At 39.2% G+C, this 21713-nt stretch overlaps 1 protein-coding gene across 1 annotated transcript in view; it reads left to right on the top strand.

The window, feature by feature from the left end:
* LOC131696269 (trypsin-1) overlaps window positions 1-20974 on the top strand; it is a 404432-nt gene extending 383458 nt beyond the window's left edge. Inside the window, exon 3 of the mRNA XM_058984820.1 lies at window positions 20341-20974. Coding sequence (XP_058840803.1) covers window positions 20341-20974 — 634 coding nt within the window. The remainder of the gene's footprint in view (window positions 1-20340) is intronic.
* Window positions 20975-21713: the final 739 nt, after the last annotated feature.

A 21713-nucleotide genomic window follows, 5' to 3' on the forward strand; every position in this document is an offset into this window, starting at 1 on the left:
ATAAAATAACCCCTTGAAAACTACCTAAAAATTGTTGCAGTTCGATGCAATAAAAAAATCTCCAAAAATGAAATGTACCTATTAATGTGAAACACAGCGAATAATACATACAATAAAGACCCATTTTTATCAGTCTCATTGTGTACTTTAGGCTGACAAAATGGGGACATTGACTAAATCGGGCAATTTTTTTTCTTTATAATAAACTGAAGCTGTTAAAATATTCTTCTCGTCCCTTGATGTAGTCTGATAACTATTTCTGATTATGATGAACTTTTTATTTTCGTATATTTCGCATATCTTCATGATAAGGAAAACATGCTCAAGAAAGGATTTACTCGAATTCAGTCTTGTTCGTCTGCTAGAGCCCATCATTCATTTTTGGCTGATAAAATCGGGGTTTCAATGTGTTATAATAGATATTCAGCATTCGAAGAAGTTTCTTTTGAACGAGTGTAGAACGACTTTGTTTCTACTTACTTGAAATCAGCGGCGTAGCCAGAAATTCGCTTTGGTGAAAATCGATCATACTCTCCAAACGGCATAATTCCGAAACCGTAATTTTTGAAATTTTAAAATTATTCAGAATTAATTTTTCAGGAAATAGTAACAGAGTTCGTGTCTTTAGCGAATTTATTGAAACTTTATTGTAGTCAATCTGAGAAATTCACCATAAATACTTCTTGGACTATATACCGTCAACATTATTTTATCAAATGATGCCCTGTTTAACCTTTGTAAAATTCATCGAAGATACTAAACCTCCGAAATTGGTGGTTTCAAAATGATGCTATCTTGACCTTAAATTACTGTTTTTAAACATTTGACCTATACATATAATTGGTCATACAACAAAAATCAAATGCTCATCAAAATCGATCAGAACCTGCTAAAATCGAATGGAAATCGTCATTTTTCATAAATTTCTCTCTACATTCGGAAAGTGTTATCCTCGTTATTAATCATATTACGTTTTCGTCTCAACTGGACGCATTCCCAAAATAAAAACCTGTTTTAATCCACCTAGTGGTGGAATTGTGCTTTTCTCATTTGTCCAGACTACGATTCCATGGCTGGTTATGTTCAATACAATGGTGGAAATGAATATTACATGTTCAGTACGATTTGCACATACATACGATGGATCGACAGCCACGATATTGAGATACTATGTGATACTGAAACATCGCTTGAAACCAGCGGGGGATCATGGAGAAAGATCCGGGAGGTTAAAGTAGCAACCCCTCACTGCATACTCCCTCCGGGCCGGTATGATTGACGATTTTTTAGAGTGATTGCATAACCTTTCTATATGAGAAAGACAAAAATGTACCAAAGTCCAAAGAAGTCAATTTTTGTCAAACATCTCATTGTTTCATGCATTTTAAAGTCATTTGGCATCAAAAATACAAATTTGATTTTGAAAATTTTTCATTTCCGTTTATATGGGAATTTGCTGTGTGATTGCACTCCTCAACTCGTAACTCCGGAACCGGAAGTTCAATCAATAAAAAATACACACACATACACACATACACACACGTACATACACACACAGACGTTTTCCGATCTCGACGAACTCAGTCGATTGGCATATGACACTCGGCTCTCGGGTCGGGAATAGATTGACGAATTTTAGAGTGAATGAGAAAGGCAAAAACATTTTTGACATTAAAAATGTCTTACTCCACTATCTGGGGCTAGGTGTCATTCTAAAATCTAAACTATCTCCCATGTAACGAAACTATGTAAGGTTTGCACGCTTATAACTCCGATATTACTAGATGGATTTTAATCATTCATACACCAACCGATTCAGAAACACCTAACTTAAATATTGGTAATAATTTAATATCTCCCCAATAAAAGTAGACTTTTAAAAATTGGTAAAATTAAAAAGTTCACGAAAAACGGGAAAATTACCATTCGTGATGCAGATTTCTCAGACACAGCCGTCATTAGAGGGTAGGTTAGTGGCTCAATCACAAACGAAAAGTCATAAATAGAAGCAACGCATGTCCGTTTAAATCAGTTGTTGCTCTTATCCCATATGAGCAACATCGTCTCCGGGTGATGCAATAAGCGCTATCGATTTTCGGCAACGTTGGCATTCGCACACACTCGCACCTAAGTGACTTAACCATATACGGTTAGTTTATAAATAAAGGTGACGCGTACCCGTTTGAATCAGTTTTTGTTCTTATGTCGAACGGGTAAGATCATGGCTGCAGCGTCTAGGCACTACACTAAGCGGTAGACGCTATGCATTTTCGGCAGCGGTGGCCGTGTGCGGATTTTTCGGGTACCAGCACGGTGTCACAGAATGATTTGCAAAGTGGGTGGGTGGGGTGGTTTGGATTTAATTCAATACGGTGTGTGCTGCTTAAGAGTGTTGCGTTTGAAAAAAAATATATTTATTTTTATGCATGCGTGTGCGTTGTAACTTGTTAATCCATGTTTACGGCGCTTTGTAGCTGCGTAGGGTAAAGAGCCTATTGGTTTTCATGTTTCATATTTCGGTTATATGTTTTTTATGAGTAAGGCATCTGACAACGTGCTTCTGTAGTTATTGCACTGTTCAGCAGCGTAGTATTTTATATAGGAGAGTACACTCAGGTTTTTTTACGCGGATTTTGAAATTTACGCGGTTTTCATTAACGCGTTTTTTTAAATTTTACGCGGTTTTCATTTACACGGCCTGTATCCCCTGCGTGAAAAATCTGAGTGTAATTGCATCGGAAACAATCACATTCCCAGCAGAACTTTTTGTTTTCTAATTTCAAATACTTTTGTTTCGTACTGCACACAACGGAAAATTTTAAAACAGAACTTACCGTCCCAGCAGCAGTTTAAGCGGGTGTTCTTTTTCGATTCAAATTCAAGCCATGTCTTAAGCGTTACTGGACTTAAAATTGTTTTCCCAGTTTATCCAGTCAGAATATCTGTCCTACCCTATGTATTTAAAACACAGTTCTAATTGCGTTTTAAAGTATACAACAAATAGAACGGTTAGGTATACAATTTTAATTTTAAAATAAATCTGTTTTAAATTATGAAACAAACCGCTGTACTGAAGATAAATTATGTCAGTCCTATTACCACATAAAACGCCTATATAACATAAAACGCTGCAGAATTGGTTTAATTATACAATGTTTACACTACAGAGTTATAACACGTTTTAATAATTAGCAACAAGAAAAATGTCACCAAGATAGCATAAAAACCCGTTTTAACTGGTAGTGCGAACGTTGTATAACAATGTAATTTATCAAATAATTTCATTTGTTCAATCACTAATCGATCAAGAACTACTTAATCTTAAGATTGTTTACTTAAGCTCATTAGTACATTATTGAAAATTTAAATGGAAAATGAAATTTCATATTTCATGAAGAATCTGTATATTTCCGTTGGCGGGCGTGGGCTTCCTCATCACAGCTCTCAATATGGAACTTTTCTTTTGAATATATTTTCTGGACAGACCAGCCTATTTTTACTAGATGGATCAGCCAAATAATGCCAATCACCTAGTGAGATACTTGATTAATTAATAGATTACCGTTAAAAGACCTTCAATAAATTATGTTTTGACGGGGAGGGTATATAGCAAATTGTAACATATGAAAACAGGCGAGTGAACAAGAGCGTGAGTCGATATGTGTGATAGATAAAATTCATTTGCACGCTCTTGAAAAAAGCTACATTTTTAATGTCACCGTGGTCGTGTCCTGTACACAACCCTTTCATTTTTGTTGCAAATGTTGAAAGTATGCATTTTTTTGGTGAGCAGTTCTATGTTTCATAGACATTAAATCAATTTTAACTTCGCTTCCTATTAAATAAAGACCCTTATTACAGTACATTTCTACAAAAACGAGCTCAATTTGAAAATAAATCTGAGGATTATGATTGATTACAGAACTCTGGAATTTTCTATTGGAATGTTTTCAGGCAGGAATTTGATATTGATGCTATTAGACAACTGTGAAATCAAGACCAATAGATCAGTTACATATCAAAACCCCATTCCGACAATTTATCAAAAGTCCTCATGATGTTTACAACAACAGGTTATCAATCTACAGATCAGATAATTGTTATTGTAATATTGAATTAAATCAGTCTGCATCAATAAATTTTCAACTTCAATCTATTTTTTTTTTGGGTGTGGTGGGGGGGGGGGGGTTGTATGGTGTTAAACCCCAAAACCTTCTCTTGGCTACGCAGTTGCTTGGAGTTATTTATTTCGCTTTTCTTTTTCCGATATGTTTCATATCGATCCGATGATTATAAGTTAGAAAAATTGCAGTCAGAAGGTTCGCACAAATGAACATTTTTACACTGATAAGTTATCAAGTTCCTTCCAGACAACTTGGAAGTGTTCGGTGATTATTTCTAGCGGTAGTAGATAGAAAAATGAAATACAAAATTCGTTTTATCAAAATAATGTTTGGCTTATTTCAATGGATTATTACTATATTGAACAATAAATAGGCGACAAAGAGTAATCCACAAACAACAAGCCATAACTTTTAAAGTATTCAAAATAAATATTTAAAGTCTTCAGTAAAGTTATTAGCAAAAGTAAGAGCTACAAATTTGCTGAAGACATCATTTCGATATAATCACTTTCACGAAAATTTGTGAAAATATCTCACTCATAGGGGGATTAATCAGCAAAATCACAATACCAAAAGAAAGGGCATATTACCTCCATTAAATTCTCCGAAGATACTGTTGACCTAAAATATGCCGTTTTGGCGTTAATAACAGATTACATGTTTTTGGTCATATTTCTGGCAATGGGAAATGATAAAAATCTTTCGTCTGCATTTAATGTTAAATATCTCTTTTGATAATAGTCCGATTTCAACAATCTATAGCTTGTTCGAAAGGTATTCGTTAAAGCTGTCTGTTGATGCGCATGCCGCAATTTGTTAGTTTACCTTAAATTAATTACCCAGAGATTTGATCTATCGCTCTCGTTTTGCATATCACAAAGCAGAGGAGATTTTGATTCCCTTTAGCTCTCATCGCTCTGACCTAGGTTTGATAGGACAGGGAGAGTCAGTTGAATAAAACTATCAAACCGTGATACATCGCATTTGTCTATCGCGGAAAATAAACGTATGGAGTACTTTTTATATTAGTCACAGTAACGAAGCGAGCGTTCACTAACCACGATATCACCACCGATATAGTTCACGTTTTTTTCTCTACCACGATCCGGTGAACCAGTACCCAGCTCGAACATTAATGGTCCTTCGAAGGACCGGATTGTGAAATTAGTGGCCGAAAATAGGCGGATTAAAAAGTGTGATAAATCACGGCGCAAATCGAGTGCCACGGTGATACGACACCAACGTTAGCAATTTAGCTATTTGGATCAACGTTACCACCATCGAGTCGACGCCAAAGTTGGATTCTGGGACCAGAACACGGAGCTATCAACGGGAGCATCAACTGCTCATTTCATCCTCCAGTGCACGGGTTGGCGAACAATAGGCTGGTAGCGTGAGTACACAATCAATTATATAAAGTACGACAATCGACGCGGTGAAGACTACCTAGCTTTTGTGGCGGTTTAATAGCTTGGCTATTGTTCTGGTTGAAATGGCGTCATTGCGGGAGCTAACCAAAATCGAGCGTCTCATTGATTCGCTATCTAATCTCGAATCGTTTGTAGATAAGTACAATGAAGCAAGGGACAAATCCAAAATTAATTCACGTTGGGAACGACTAGAATCTGTTTTCTCGGAGTATCGCATAAATCGGGCGAAAATGGAAGTACGACAGGAACAAGATTTGGCGTTGACTACTGACCCGTCGGACGCTAAGGAAAAGCAAGTGAAGTTGGATGTTGAAGCGTTAAACAAAAAGTCTCGTTTGGATCTCGAAAACAGGTATTTTGACATTAAAGATTTTCTCGTTTCTCGTCAGTCCTCACCGACTGCTGCAGCCTCGTCCTCATCCACTATCCCCACACCGCCCGGACAATCAATTGCTTCCCGAATTCACCTTCCAGTGTTCAAAATTCCTTCCTTTGACGGTAGTGTGAAAGAGTGGTTGAGCTTCCGGGATTCGTTTCAAAGCATGATCGAAAAGGACACTTCCCTCACGGCGATTGAGAAGTTTCACTACCTTTTGACGGTGCTATCTAAAGATGCCAGAACGCTTGTGGAATCTATCGAGGTAACAGCCGCAAATTACGAGGTCGCTTGGACCATGCTACAGGAACGCTTCGAAAATAAGAAGATCATCGCCCGCACTTTGATGGATGGATTCCTCGATGCTGAACCGATGAGGAAGGAATCGTATGATACTTTAGTGACACTCATCGACTCGTACGAACGCAACCTGCTTCAGTTGAAGAAACTTGGTCTTCTAACCAATGGATGGTCCCACTTACTCGCGCATTTGCTGTATAAACGTTTGGATGCAGATACTCAAAGGCATTGGGAACGATGTCACAAATCTCGCGAGACACCGAATTATGAAGAACTAGTTAAATTTCTACGTGAGCATCTCGTTACGCTTCAGCCGCTTGCGACTATCAAACATCGGGCACAAGACCAACGTCACGATTCGTTGAAGCTTCCAACGAAACAAAGGATTGAGTCCACGCTTACGACAATTACCTCTTCAAAGCGATCATGTCCACTCTGCCAAAAACCGTCACATTCTCCTTTCAAATGCGAATCCTTCAACAAAATGAATCCTGTCCAAAGACTTGAAGCAGTAAAGAAGGCTGGTCTTTGTCTAAATTGCCTTTCCTCTTCCCATTTGGTCCGGGCTTGTCCGAGCTCAGCATGTCGAGTTTGTGGTCAGAGGCATCACACGATGCTACATTTGCGATCACCCAATGGCGCATCGAGCCAAAATCAAGAAACGATTCTATCGCAACACGTCTCCGCAGTGCAGATTCAATCCAACCCTCCGGCAAAGATAGCAGAACCGCCAATGCAAACTTGTGCTGCTTCGTTACAACCTCCACAAAATCCTACCCAACCCAATGCCTCTGCTAGCCGCTCGCCTGTTGCCCTTCCTGCAAGTTCGTCCGCTACCAGTAACATAGTATTCCTCTCAACGGCAGTAGTCCGAATTGCAGATTTGCACGGAAATACTCATCTGGCACGAGCTCTTTTGGACTGCTGTCCCGAACGAAATTTACTTACTTAACGTCTAGCACAAAAACTCAAACAATCCGCAACGGCAAGAGTATTTTCCCGTTGCACAGATTATTGCATCGATTTAAAATTTCACATTCTTTCTAAACTCAAACCCATCCTTCCTTCAAACCGTGCACCAGTCGCAGATTGGAAGATTCCTACATCGGTGCATCTGGCTGATCCAAATTTCCACGAACCCAATCGAATTGACGCTATAATTGGAGCAGAGGTGTACTATCGTTTACTTTCGGATGGTTTCGTTGATCTCGGCCCAAACTTGCCGATTCTCAAGGAAACCGTTTTTGGCTGGATTGTTTCCGGGAAATGTGACACATCCCCCAGTCAACCACTCGCTACCATGCTGGTATGTAGTAACGCCGATCTCGAAATGCAAATGGCGAAATTTTGGGACCTCGAATCCTGTCGGTCTGACAACACACTTTCGGCGGAGGAACGCCAGTGTGAGTCGTATTTCTCGGAAACAACATACCGAGATTCAAACGGACGTTTCGTCGTATCACTGCCCAAAAGGGAAACCCTTCTCACTAGCCTTGGAGAATCTTATGCTACGGCTTTGCGACGTGATTTGTCATTGGAAAGACGGCTGCTAATAAAGCCAGCTCTTTTGAAAGCGTATACAGCTTTCATTCACGAGTACATTGCACTTGGGCATATGGTACAAATCGACCCCACAACCGATTCCCTTCCACCTGGGAAAAACCCTACTACATGCCTCATCACTGTATTGAACGAGCGGACAGCGTGACAACGAAACTACGAGTCGGTTTCGACGCTTCGTGTGCTAGTAACACTGGACTGTCCCTGAACGACACTTTATTGGTTGGGCCGGTCGTACAAGACGACCTATACAGTATGCTTCTCCGATTCCGGCTTCAACGTTTCGCTATTGTAGCTGATCTGGAGAAAATTTATCGGCAAGTGTGGATACATCCATACGATCGACACTTGCAACGTATCTTGTGGCGTGATTCCGCGGATGAAACAGTTCGAGCATTCGAATTATTGACCGTAACCTACGGTACAGCATCGGCACCGTTCCTCGCAACCCGCTGTTTGCAACAACTCGCTGAAGACGGGAAATCGCAATACCCAAAGGCAGCTAAAGTTCTGGTCAAGGATTTTTATATTGATGATTTGCTCTGTGGGGTCACGACGGAAGAAGAAGGAATTGATTTATGCAACGAGCTGATCAGTCTGCTGCAATCGGCCGGTTTCAAATTGCACAAGTGGGCATCGAACAATCCCGTCATTTTAAACAACATTCCAACAGAATTGCGAGATGACCGAAATGTGCTGGAACTGGATTCTTCGTCATCATCCGTCAAAACACTAGGGCTTCTGTGGCAACCTGACGAGGACGTCTTTCGCTTTCAGGTACCACGGTGGACCACGGACTCGCCTATCACCAAACGGCAGGTGCTGTCCGATGCAGCGCGTCTATTCGACCCACTCGGTCTGGTGGGGCCGACAGTTCTGCGTTCCAAACTGTTTATGCAGGAGTTGTGGTTGTCCAAGCTTTCCTGGGACCAGCCATTAACCGATACACTTCAAGACACCTGGAAGGAATTTCGCGATGATTTGGAGGTATTGCGGACATTCTCAATTCCACGGTGGGCGGTCTCTTACGCGGACCCAGCAACCATCGAACTGCATGGGTTTTGCGATGCATCCGAGCGCGCTTACGGTGTCTGTCTATACGTTCGGACTGTAACCGCTACAGGATCGACTTCGGTAAATTTGTTAACCGCTAAATCGAAGGTAGCTCCCGCAAACACTGGAAAGGGCCAACGAAGAATCTCTTTACCTCGCCTGGAACTTTCATCGGCACTACTGCTCAGCCATTTGTATGACAAAGTGAAGAGCAGTTTTCCAGCTTCCACTCGTGCTTTCTTCTGGACGGATTCAATGATAGTCGTCCATTGGCTAGCCGCATCACCCAACCGATGGAAAAAGTTTGTGGCTAACCGAGTAGCCGAAATTCAAGAGACCACTACACCCGGAACCTGGGGTCACGTGGCGGGGATCGAAAATCCAGCCGATGCTATTTCACGTGGTATGAGTGCAGCACTACTAATCGATTTCGACATTTGGTGGCAAGGTCCGGCGTGGCTGAACCAACCGAAAAGATTCTGGCCAAATATTGTTCGGACATCCGACTGTATCTTCGACGCAGATCAACTAGAGGAGAAACCCGCAACCTCGCTACCAATTGTGCACGAAGCCTTGAGCATCTTCAAGCTGAAATCATCATTGACCGACCTCGTTCGTTTAGTCGGTTATATTCGTCGATTCATCTCTAACGCAAGAGAAAAGGACAGAAGATCCCGCCAGAATGGACTACTCACCTACTATACTACGAGTATACTACGAGTTCGAGGCCGCTTACACAATGCTCCAATTCCATATAGCCATCCTTTGACGCTGCTGATAGTACGACACTATCATGTTAAGTTTTTGCACGCAGGACCTCAGCTGCTGATGGCAGCAGTGCGATCGAAATTTTGGCCTACTAGACTTCGTAATCTTCCTCGTACCGTAACTCATCGTTGCCTGAATTGCTTCCGCTGTAAACCAAATCTTTCGGAGCAGATAATGGCAGACCTACCCTCAGTCCGCGTATCGCCAATCTTCCCCTTCCTTAATACGGGAGTAGATTTTTATGGACCATTTAACCTGCGGCCATTGCATCGAAAGGCTGCTCCACAAAAATGCTTTGTTGCAGTGTTTGTCTGCATGTCAACTAAGGCCGTGCATCTAGAAGTCGTTGGAGATCTCATCACCGATTCTTTCATCGCTTCACTGAAACGGTTCGCAGCCAGACTTGGCGTCCCTCAGACCATATTTAGCGACAATGCGACCAACTTTGTCGGAGCCAGACGAACCTTGAACGAGTTTTTGCAGCTCTTTCACACCCAACAGTTCAGTTCATTCCTCCACGTTCACCACATTTCGGTGGTATTTGGGAGGCAGCGGTCAAATCCCTGAAAACGCATCTCTACCGCACACTAAAGAATGCCCTGGTGACCAACGAACAGATGCAGACTGTTTTAACGCAGATTGAGGCTTGCCTAAACTCTAGGCCTCTCACGCAACTCAGCAATGATCCGGAAGACTTGGATGTTTTAACGCCAGGACATTTTTTAGTACACCGTCCACTGACTGCTATAGTGGAACCGTCTTACGAAGAAATATCTATCAACCGTTTGTCGCAGTGGCAGACAATTCAAGAATTCATTCGTCGCCTCTGGAAGCGGTGGTCAAGTGAATACCTGTCAGGTCTTCAGCAGCGGACTCGATGGACACACGAACGAAACGACGTCCACATTGGCACGATGGTGCTAGTCAAAGACGACCATTTGCCACCAATGAAGTGGCGTTTCGGACGAATAGTGGACACCACACCCGGACCCGACGGACACGTCCGTGTAGTCAACATCCGCACCAAAGACGGCATTTATCAACGGGCAATTACACGTATTTGCGTTTTGCCGATTCAAGACAACCAGCAACCTCATAACGAGGTAGTCTAGTTCCAGTTGTTCGAGGTCCCAGAAAACCAGGCAATGTTGGATGGGAGGGGGCCTTATGGTCCTCTCACAAGTTAAGTATTAAGTTTCCATAAATTTTCTGGACCAAATGTTTCCCGACCTAAAGTTGCTGTTTGTTATCAGACCTATGCGCTCGACGTCAGTGGAGGAGAGGAAGGTTCAACACAGCCAACCTATCAACCCCCAGCCGTTGGTCGAAAATGTGTTACGGCTTTATACCGGCGTCCAGCAATATAAGCACACCGATCGGCCATCCCACAGCCGATAGTTAAAACCGACCTATCTACCCACAACCGTTGGTCGAGGAATTGCATCTGGATCCGAATATCTCATCAGAATAAATTTAAATTTTGAGTTGTTCAGTTATAGTTAGAGTAGATAGAATTAGACACCATCAAAAAGAGTTAGGCTGAATTGAAACTGAAATTTCAATGGTGGGCGGTATGTTGATGCGGATGCCGCAATTTGTTAGTTTACCTTAAATTAATTACCCAGAGATTTTATCTATCGCTCTCGTTTTGCATATCACAAAGCAGAGGAGATTTTGATTCCCTTTAGCTCTCATCGCTCTGACCTAGGTTTGATAGGACAGGGAGAGTCAGTTGAATAAAACTATCAAACCGTGATACATCGCATTTGTCTATCGCGGAAAATAAACGTATGGAGTACTTTTTATATTAGTCACAGTAACGAAGCGAGTGTTCACTAACCACGATATCACCACCGATATAGTTCACGTTTTTTTTTCTCTACCACGATCCGGTGAACCAGTACCCAGCTCGAACACTGTCTAAAAACATATAAATTGTTTATCTATATTGTCAATTTCGGCAGATAATTCAAAAAAACTGCAAAAAGCGCCATTTTTACGCATTCAAACATTCATATCTTGGAAACTAAACATCAGATTCGAAACCAATTTAATAGCGTTCATACTGTTTTTTTAGTTCTTTCATTTAAAATTGGTTCGGATAAGATCGGTTCAGCCATTGCTGAGAAACACGAATGAGAATTTGTCCGTTACATACACACACACAGACATTGTCCCAAATCGTCGAGCTGAGTCGATTGGTATATAAGACTCGGCCCTCCGGGCCTCGGAAAAAATTTTGAAAGTTTGAGCGAATTCTATACATTTCTTTTATAAGAAATGTAAAAAAACACAATAGATCTTAAATAGGAAATAAAACCAACTCTGGAAATATTCACTGTTGATTTTCTTTGAATGGTATCACTGCTAGTATCGCTTTTTTCAAGAAAAAGCATTGATTTCTTAGTTCTCAGTCGTGTTGGAAATTTGAGTAAAGTATATACTTCAAATCGATTAAAAAAAAAAATCGATTTTTTTGGCTCAGTGCAATATATAAGCCCTTTAGGAAAATTCAGTTTTCCCACCACAATATAGTTATTTTATTACATCGGGTCTAAGTGTCTGTGCTGAAAACTTTGCATGTATTCAAAACAGAGTTCTAAACGTGTTTTAAATTCATCAACAAATAGAACGGCGTCGTATAACAGTTTTAAATTTTGAAACAAAACTGTTCGAAATTATAAAACAAAACGCTCTGCTGGGGATGTGAATGTTTCAGTTCCAGTTCTACTTTGAAACTCCTATATAAAATAGAACGCTCCTGAACATGCCCTTAGGTCAGAAATCTTGTTCTACACGGAAACAAAAAACTACCTAAAATTGAGTTCCTTTGACTCAATCTCGTGGTATCGTGGGGGAACTTAAAATTAGGTAAACCGTGTTGAAGGTAGTTTCCATTTAACCACGGCAAAAATTACAACTCATTGATAGGTTTTTTATACTCAAATTTAAGTTGAATTTACCTAATTTTGAGTTCACCCCAAACAACTCAAAAGTACCTTCCTCCACGGAAGACCTCGACTGAGTCGAACCTCTCGTTTTGTTTTTGACAACACTAATAAGTGCGTAAGCGACGCACAACTCAAAAGTAAGTTAAAAGAACTTTTCTGCAGGTTGTTTTATTTAACCGTGTACTGTACTTACACACGATTCCACAATTTCCCACATTCGTTGGCTAAATGAAGTGCACTACACTGAAAAAAAATCCAAACGTTAATTTCATTTGCTTCAAACCACTTAAAATCCATATGAAGAAGAAATGCTAATGTTATTACGCGCACACATACCTTCTATGTGTCAACTTATAAACTATGTATGCGCACACATAAGTTATATGTGCGTATTGTTATAGAATCGGGGTTTATGCGCCTTATAGTTATGAAATGTGAATGTAAGATTAATTCGTCTTATAAATACACACCTTAGGTTTAAGTGCCAGCAAAAAGTGTCTATCTGCCTCCGCTAATTGCAAAAATCTATGTGAAAAATCATTAGGCATAACGTTTAAATTTTTTTTGAGTGTAGACAAATAAAGTACAAGTGAGAACACACCAATTGTTCAAAAAACAATTTTAAGCTTAAGCCAACCATGAACCGCCATGGTTGAAAAACGCAAAAAAATGAAAGGACACGACCACGGTGACATTAAAAATGTAGCTTTTTTCAAGAGCGTGCAAATGAATTTTATCTATCACACATATCGACTCACGCTCTTGTTCACTCGCCTGTTTTCATATGTTACAATTTGCTATATACCCTCCCCGTCAAAACATAATTTATTGAAGGTCTTTTAACGGTAATCTATTAATTAATCAAGTATCTCACTAGGTGATTGGCATTATTTGGCTGATCCATCTAGTAAAAATAGGCTGGTCTGTCCAGAAAATATATTCAAAAGAAAAGTTCCATATTGAGAGCTGTGATGAGGAAACCCACGCCCGCCAACGGAAATATACAGATTCTCCATGAAATATGAAATTTCATTTTCCATTTAAATTTTCAATAATGTACTAATGAGCTTAAGTAAACAATCTTAAGATTAAGTAGTTCTTGATCGATTAGTGATTGAACAAATGAAATTATTTGATAAATTACATTGTTATACAACGTTCGCACTACCAGTTAAAACGGGTTTTTATGCTATCTTGGTGACATTTTTCTTGTTGCTAATTATTAAAACGTGTTATAACTCTGTAGTGTAAACATTGTATAATTAAACCAATTCTGCAGCGTTTTATGTTATATAGGCGTTTTATGTGGTAATAGGACTGACATAATTTATCTTCAGTACAGCGGTTTGTTTCATAATTTAAAACAGATTTATTTTAAAATTAAAATTGTATACCTAACCGTTCTATTTGTTGTATACTTTAAAACGCAATTAGAACTGTGTTTTAAATACATAGGGTAGGACAGATATTCTGACTGGATAAACTGGGAAAACAATTTTAAGTCCAGTAACGCTTAAGACATGGCTTGAATTTGAATCGAAAAAGAACACCCGCTTAAACTGCTGCTGGGACGGTAAGTTCTGTTTTAAAATTTTCCGTTGTGTGCAGTACGAAACAAAAGTATTTGAAATTAGAAAACAAAAAGTTCTGCTGGGAATGTGATTGTTTCCGATGCAATTACACTCAGATTTTTCACGCAGGGGATACAGGCCGTGTAAATGAAAACCGCGTAAAATTTAAAAAAACGCGTTAATGAAAACCGCGTAAATTTCAAAATCCGCGTAAAAAAACCTGAGTGTACTCTCCTATATAAAATACTACGCTGCTGAACAGTGCAATAACTACAGAAGCACGTTGTCAGATGCCTTACTCATAAAAAACATATAACCGAAATATGAAACATGAAAACCAATAGGCTCTTTACCCTACGCAGCTACAAAGCGCCGTAAACATGGATTAACAAGTTACAACGCACACGCATGCATAAAAATAAATATATTTTTTTTCAAACCAGAGGGGGAACAACTTGACAGTTCCTATACAAATCGATGAAACCACTTTATTTGGGTCTGTGGGTCTAAAATGGCGGATCAATCTTTTTTCAAGACCAATTTCTAAAAAAAGCATAAACTTGTTAACAGTAAAAATTTTCTCGTCAGATTTTTTTTACATTCGATAATTCATTTTTGAAGACTTTTTGGGAGCTTTGGTGTTGTTATAAAAATAATCTGTACTTCGATCATTTTTTTGGAATCATCGGCATACAAACCAGTGCGCTGCATACTAGTTATTTAATAGCTTCATATAATTTTAATACATTATGGTAGTATGATTTGTATTGCAATGTAAACGTAGCACACAATGAAACTTAACTATTTTTTTTCTTCTGTTATAAAAAACAAGCTGTCATAACTTTACACCGAAAATGTCACTGTGCCTATCAGTTAGATGACATGCGGTCAGAGAAAAACAAACGACGTCACTCCCGCCTTTGTTAAATGTGAAGTTAAAAATGACAATCACAAAACTAAATAAATTTAAGAATTAACGACAAGCTTTCGAGAATAGTCATATGCGAAAGATGTTTCAAGGGCGACGAGAAAGCAAGATTCACACTAGAAACGCAATAAATATAATCATGCATTTTGCATTTCACATTCGGTACTATTTGTAATCATTTTATGAAACACCAAAATGACGAATTGAGTGGTTTGTATTTACATCAAAATATTATGCTGTTTCGAAATAATTATCCTGATTATCTCCTCCGAATGTAAATAAAGAAAAAATGTTCGTAAAAGACGCCACGAAATTATTTTCTCGCATAGAAATCTACAGTATCACAATTAGTGGACGGCACCCTATGGTGGCGACATCATCCCAAACACGGTGGTTTCAAACAACTTAGGCTAAATGTCAAGTTGCGGGAGGGTTGTTTCAAACGCAACACTCTTAAGCACCACACACCGTATTGAATTAAATCCAAACCACCCCACCCACCCACTTTGCAAATCATTCTGTGACACCGTGCTGGTACCCGAAAAATCCGCACACGGCCACCGCTGCCGAAAATGCATAGCGTCTACCGCTTAGTGTAGTGCCTAGACGCTGCAGCCATGATCTTACCCGTTCGACATAAGAACAAAAACTGATTCAAACGGGTACGCGTCACCTTTATTTATAAACTAACCGTATATGGTTAAGTCACTTAGGTGCGAGTGTGTGCGAATGCCAACGTTGCCGAAAATCGATAGCGCTTATTACATCACCCGGAGACGATGTTGCTCATATGGGATAAGAGCAACAACTGATTTAAACGGACATGCGTTGCTTCTATTTATGACTTTTCGTTTGTGATTGAGCCACTAACCTACCCTCTAATGACGGCTGTGTCTGAGAAATCTGCATCACGAATGGTAATTTTCCCGTTTTTCGTGAACTTTTTAATTTTACCAATTTTTAAAAGTCTACTTTTATTGGGGAGATATTAAATTATTACCAATATTTAAGTTAGGTGTTTCTGAATCGGTTGGTGTATGAATGATTAAAATCCATCTAGTAATATCGGAGTTATAAGCGTGCAAACCTTACATAGTTTCGTTACATGGGAGATAGTTTAGATTTTAGAATGACACCTAGCTCCAGATAGTGGAGTAAGACATTTTTAATGTCAAAACAACCAAGTCCATTTCAGCCGCCAGAAAATTTGTCTAAGTAAGTAAGTAAGGCGAGTTGAGTCAAACGTCAATTTTTTTAAATCGCCTGACCATGTTCGTCCGCATTTTTTGACAGGGTACGCGCAGAAATCTAACAGGGCTGCCAAACCAATCTAGCAGAGCGGTCTCTGCCAGAAAATTTGCTCACTGGGGGCGAGTTGAGTCAAACGTCAACCCAGTCAAAAAGGGCAAGTTGCTGGCTAACAGGGGGCTATTTGCCAACTCGGATGCGCTAATTGCCTTTCAATTTGCCAGCATATTGCTGGCAATTAGGGGACTATTTCAAATGCAACATTTGGGCGATTTGCCGCCGTCATTTTTTGCCGCTCTACCCGCTCCTAAATCGCCCAGGGAACGCGCCATTTAATCGCCCTTAATTGCCTAATATGAAAATTACAAATAATGCTTATTTTCGGATTCAATATCTACTCACATAAACTTATCAGTACACTAGGTACTCACCACAAAATTATAGGAAGAATCGATGGTGAAATTGGTATTGCACACCAAAACTTACCACAATCTGACTTTCATTAAGATTTTAGGTCAGAGATCTTGTTCCACTATACTTACACACGATTCCATAATTTCCCACATTCATTGACTAAATGAAGTGGACTAAACAAATAAAATGCAAGCGAAAACACGCGATTTGTTTAAAAAACAATTTTAAGCTTAAGCCAAAAATGATCCGCCATGTTTGAAAAACGTGAAAAATAACCAAGTCCATCTCAGCCGCAAGAAAATTTATCTAAGTGTTGAAATTGCCTTTAAATCGCAATTTGATTGAATTTCACATGAAATTCCATTAAAAAGCATTTCAAGTGGTGTTTCAAATTAAATTCAAAAAAATTCCACGCGAATACGAAATTTTTATCCATTGAATGTTCGTTGCCATGCTATTGAGTCGTAAAGTATAAACTTTCCACATGACTTTCGCATGAAAAACATGTGGTGCATTTCTACATGTAAAACAATTGACTTCACCGATTCTTCTGCCAATGAAATCTATAAGTAAAACAAAGTGATATTCACGTGTAATTCATTTGAAAATTTTAGTCAATGGTATTTCTCAACCCATTCATGCCCATGTTGTTTGTGGTCAATAACGTGTTTAAACAGCTATAACTTTTGATTGAGGCAAGATTTGCTCACAAAAACATGTAAGGCTCATTAATGTGATTATTGTCTTTAAATTGAGTATTCACAGTTACAAGGACCAGCTCTAGAACTGAAATTATTGCAATTAGTCTGATTGTATTCCGATGGAGCAGTGCTGCCAGAGACAGTTTACGTTGACGACGGAAAATGATTTTGTCATATATCTTCGTTATGGTGCAATATTATTGATAACTGATAAAACTTATCAATTTAGACTGTCGTTGGCTACATTTACCACGTAATTGGACTATAGTAATTATTCTAGGAGAATTGTATTGAGCATTAGAAGGTAAAAATTGACCAGCTTCTAGCACTGCCATGGAAGCACCTATCTTTATGAAAATAGATTTTTCGTGTTTCTTGACCCAACCGTTTTCAAGGAAAAATAGTTTTGAAACCCTACATGCACTCCAAAAAAGTTGGGCATGAAAGGGTTAAAGAGACTAGAATAACAAAGAGGCGCCATGTTTCGTTTGGAATTCCAATTTAACTGTCAATGTCATTCCAAACGAACAAAAGAGTTGTCAATCGTAAATGTTTAGCATTATGTGGCATTGTTTTTAGGTAAGTATTGTCACAGATAACAGACGTTTAGGCTAGAACAAAATTTCTTCAAAAACCTGTGTAAACTTTCAAATTGATATACGTTGAAAATCCGTGTTTCACTATTGCCATCTGCGCAATTGTTTGCTACACGTGTTTGACAGCTGCACTCTAAATACATTGTAGTGATCACTGCGCCATCTGCAAACGTTTGCCAAACATGTTTCAGATGTCTGATTTATTCGGAATTTCAGCAGCGGGTATTTACACACGATTCAAATCGAGCCTAAACGTCTGTTATCTGTGGTATTGTTATCCAATTCATTTAAATTACTAAATATTTTAAAAATAAAAGTGATAAAGTGATATATTCAAACCAAATGTGTTACAATACCATCGTGTTAAGAAACGCTAAAGAGAAAATGTATTGATTTGATGGGAAGACGAAATTCAGCATGAGGGTAACGAGTACCAAATGATGCAAATATTTAAAATGAAAGTTGTACCACAGATAACAGACGTTTAGGCTAGAACAAAATTTCTTCAAAAACCTGTGTAAGCTTTCAAATTTATAAACGTTGGAAATCCGTGTTTCACTATTGCCATCTGCGCAACTGTTTGCTACACGTGTTTGACAGCTGCACTCTAACTGCATTGTATCGATCACTGCGCCATCTACAAACGTTTGCCAAACGTGTTTCAGATGTCTAATTTATTCGAAATTTTCTGTAGCGGGTATTTACACACGATTCAAATCAAGCCTAAACGTCTGTAATCTGTGGTAGGGCCCATATTATTGGGTCCAATCAAAACTCGTCGATATGTCAATTGACGATAGGTTCATCCGGAGTATTCATTTGTGTTTACATTTTGCTAGCGTTGCCAATTTTATTTTGTGTCCACCACCCAATGTGGCTATCGCTTTTGTGCGTGCTGTCCGACTTCGCTACCGCTCAGTCGGACTTAAACTAGGGATAGCCCCTATGTTTGAGTAAGCCGGGCAAACGAGTGGATCACAGGTTCGCTTGCTTCCGACGGCGGGTCGGTGGCCACCTCGTCCGGCGGATCCTCAGCGGCTTTGCGCTGGTTCAGTTCCTAGGCCTCGGTTAGTAGTAGAAAATACACGCTCCTATTTACACCGATGATCGATTCAGTTGAAAACTGTAAAATTCAACTGTATCGATAATACCAAAGGAAGAACAAGAAGCGACTTGCGTTCTCCCTGTTTGCTAAGTACTTCCAATTTACTCGGTACTGGAACAAAGACAATTTTTACATGAAGTTCAAAATATTTTCATACTTACGCTACACAGCCTGTTGATTTCGAAAAGAGGCATTTCCGCACACAGAACAGAATCCATGATAACCGCGCTACCTGATCTCTCGGGATCTTCAGTTCTGGATAATATGTTTGATTTCGATGTTATAGAAAGAAAGCGGTATCTCGAGAAAACAAAAAAATCAACACAGTTAACAATCGTTGTTTTATGTTTGATATCACAATATGACAACACTTCCAAGCAGCCCTTTAGTACTTTTAGTTTCCAAGCCGAAGGTTTGCCTATGTCACTTTCGTCCAATCACGAGCTGGTTCAGAATTGGTTCAAAAACAGGGGACAGAGCTGGCGGATCCTATCGTAGATTCCGACTCGTTCTCAGATTGTTCTGTTGTATAAAATATGGTAATCGAACAATTGTTTTTCGAAAATGCTACATGTAGAAACTTTTACGCCCTTTAAAAAATGCTCTTGAGTCCAAATAATATTATTGACTGTGGAAAATATGTCTTCCATGTCGGTGGAACATGTAAGTTGTGTAAGTTATCTAAACTTCGGTCACGTTTTTAAAGATTTTAGGACGGATCTTCGTTGAATTCTTCAACTAAAGTCCTAAAAAGATAATAATTTATCACAGAAAAGTTGCAGGCAAATGCATAGAAACATCTAGTTCCCAAAAAAAAAATTATCGAATCGTATTAGATAGGGTAAAGTGCCTATTTTTACCATTCTAAGCAATATGCCTCAATAATTCGTTAATTTCTCGCCCAACATACAATGAAATGTATAAAAATTGACATTAACAGCTTTGCTTCGTTGTTAAGAACCAATATAATAACACAAATGCGCTGAAAACAGTAAAATTCTCGTGAAAACTCAAATTGAGTCGAACAAAGATGGCAGACACTCTGCTCTGACCAACGGCTTCAAATGGGTAGGGTGATAATGGAAACATGGCGCAAATGGGCTTATCATCCTAACATATCTGAAAGCATTCCAATATATTTCTATTTTATAGTTACGCCATATGTGCACTGAAGATTCCAAATATCTATTATTATTACCATTATTATTCTTGTAGTGGTCTCAACAAACCCGTTCGTCACAGCCAGATTAAAGCGATTCTCGGCCTGTACAAAATATCCGAATTTCATAGAAATACCATCGAGGATGTCGGTAACAGCCAGAGCACGGCATATGAAATCACCATTAAAACTATTGTTTCCCATCCGGAGTATTCATGTTCACTGCCGTACAATGACATTGCCCTGCTAGAATCATCAAAATTAATATTCTTTGATCAACACGTGCGCCCGATTTGCATAGCTAGCAAATACGATGCGTCCGGTCTTGTGGAAGGCAAAAGTGCTATTGTTTCTGGTTGGGGCTGGAACAACGAAAATCAAAAGGACGGTAGCAAACCAGATATCCTGCAACGTGCAGTAGTTGATGTGTTTAGTAACGACGATTGTGAAATTTTTTACCGAGATGGAAACAGACCAAGAAGCATTTCCGACACGCAACTGTGTGCTGGTAAACGAGCGGGTGGTGTGGATTCGTGTTGGGCTGACTCCGGTGGACCACTGGTTTCTGACGATGACGTACTGATTGGCATCGTATCGACAGGAATTGGTTGTGCCAGGGCGGGTTTTCCGGGCATCTACACACGCGTCAGCGAATTCATCAATTGGATTGATAATATTGTGCGCAAGTGATAGCGGAGTCTGCTAAAAGTATAGTCATGCATTAAACAGAAATAATACTGTGTGTAAAAATCTGAGTTCAGTACAAAAGTAAGCAATATAATAGTATGTGATTTCATTCATTTGGTTTTTTCAGCGTTAATAGGCGATGTGGTCGTCGTATCCTTCATAAGATGACATATTCCATTTCTATCTCTTGAGAAGGCAGAGTAATGAGCCTATTTTCGCCGGGTGGCTGGTAGGAAGAATCACCGCTTACCTCATGAAAATAAATCTGTTAATATAAGTAAAAGTTGTTCTGAAATATGTTGGTACACTGCCCATAAAAGCATAAGAGTCCCATGTTGAAAAGCAGCAAACCGAGAAAAACGCCGTTCAAGATTGTCCCATCCATTGAGCCAAATGGATGGGACAACCATGTTTTGGTATTTTTTTATGTTTTCTAAACAAATCCGGTAATCTTATTTGTGCAGTGTGATTCATTGGTGATACAGAATACAATCCAACGGATAACTCAATTTCGACAAAAATCCACATGGGACTCTTATGCTTTTATGGGCAGTACAGGTTTGAGGGTCCAAAATCATAAATATATAGAAATTTTTTAGAAGAATTTAAGGACGGTCGTCTATGAAAACCAGCAATACATTTATGACTCGTGTTTAATAATTGAATTAATTTTGCCATACCACATCGGTAGGTTTGTAATAAAATTAATCTTAAATGCCATTTTATTGTTTACATATTGTAC

The sequence above is a fragment of the Topomyia yanbarensis genome, chromosome 1 (assembly GCF_030247195.1).
Source record: "Topomyia yanbarensis strain Yona2022 chromosome 1, ASM3024719v1, whole genome shotgun sequence".
NCBI classification, from domain to species: Eukaryota; Metazoa; Arthropoda; class Insecta; order Diptera; family Culicidae; genus Topomyia; species Topomyia yanbarensis.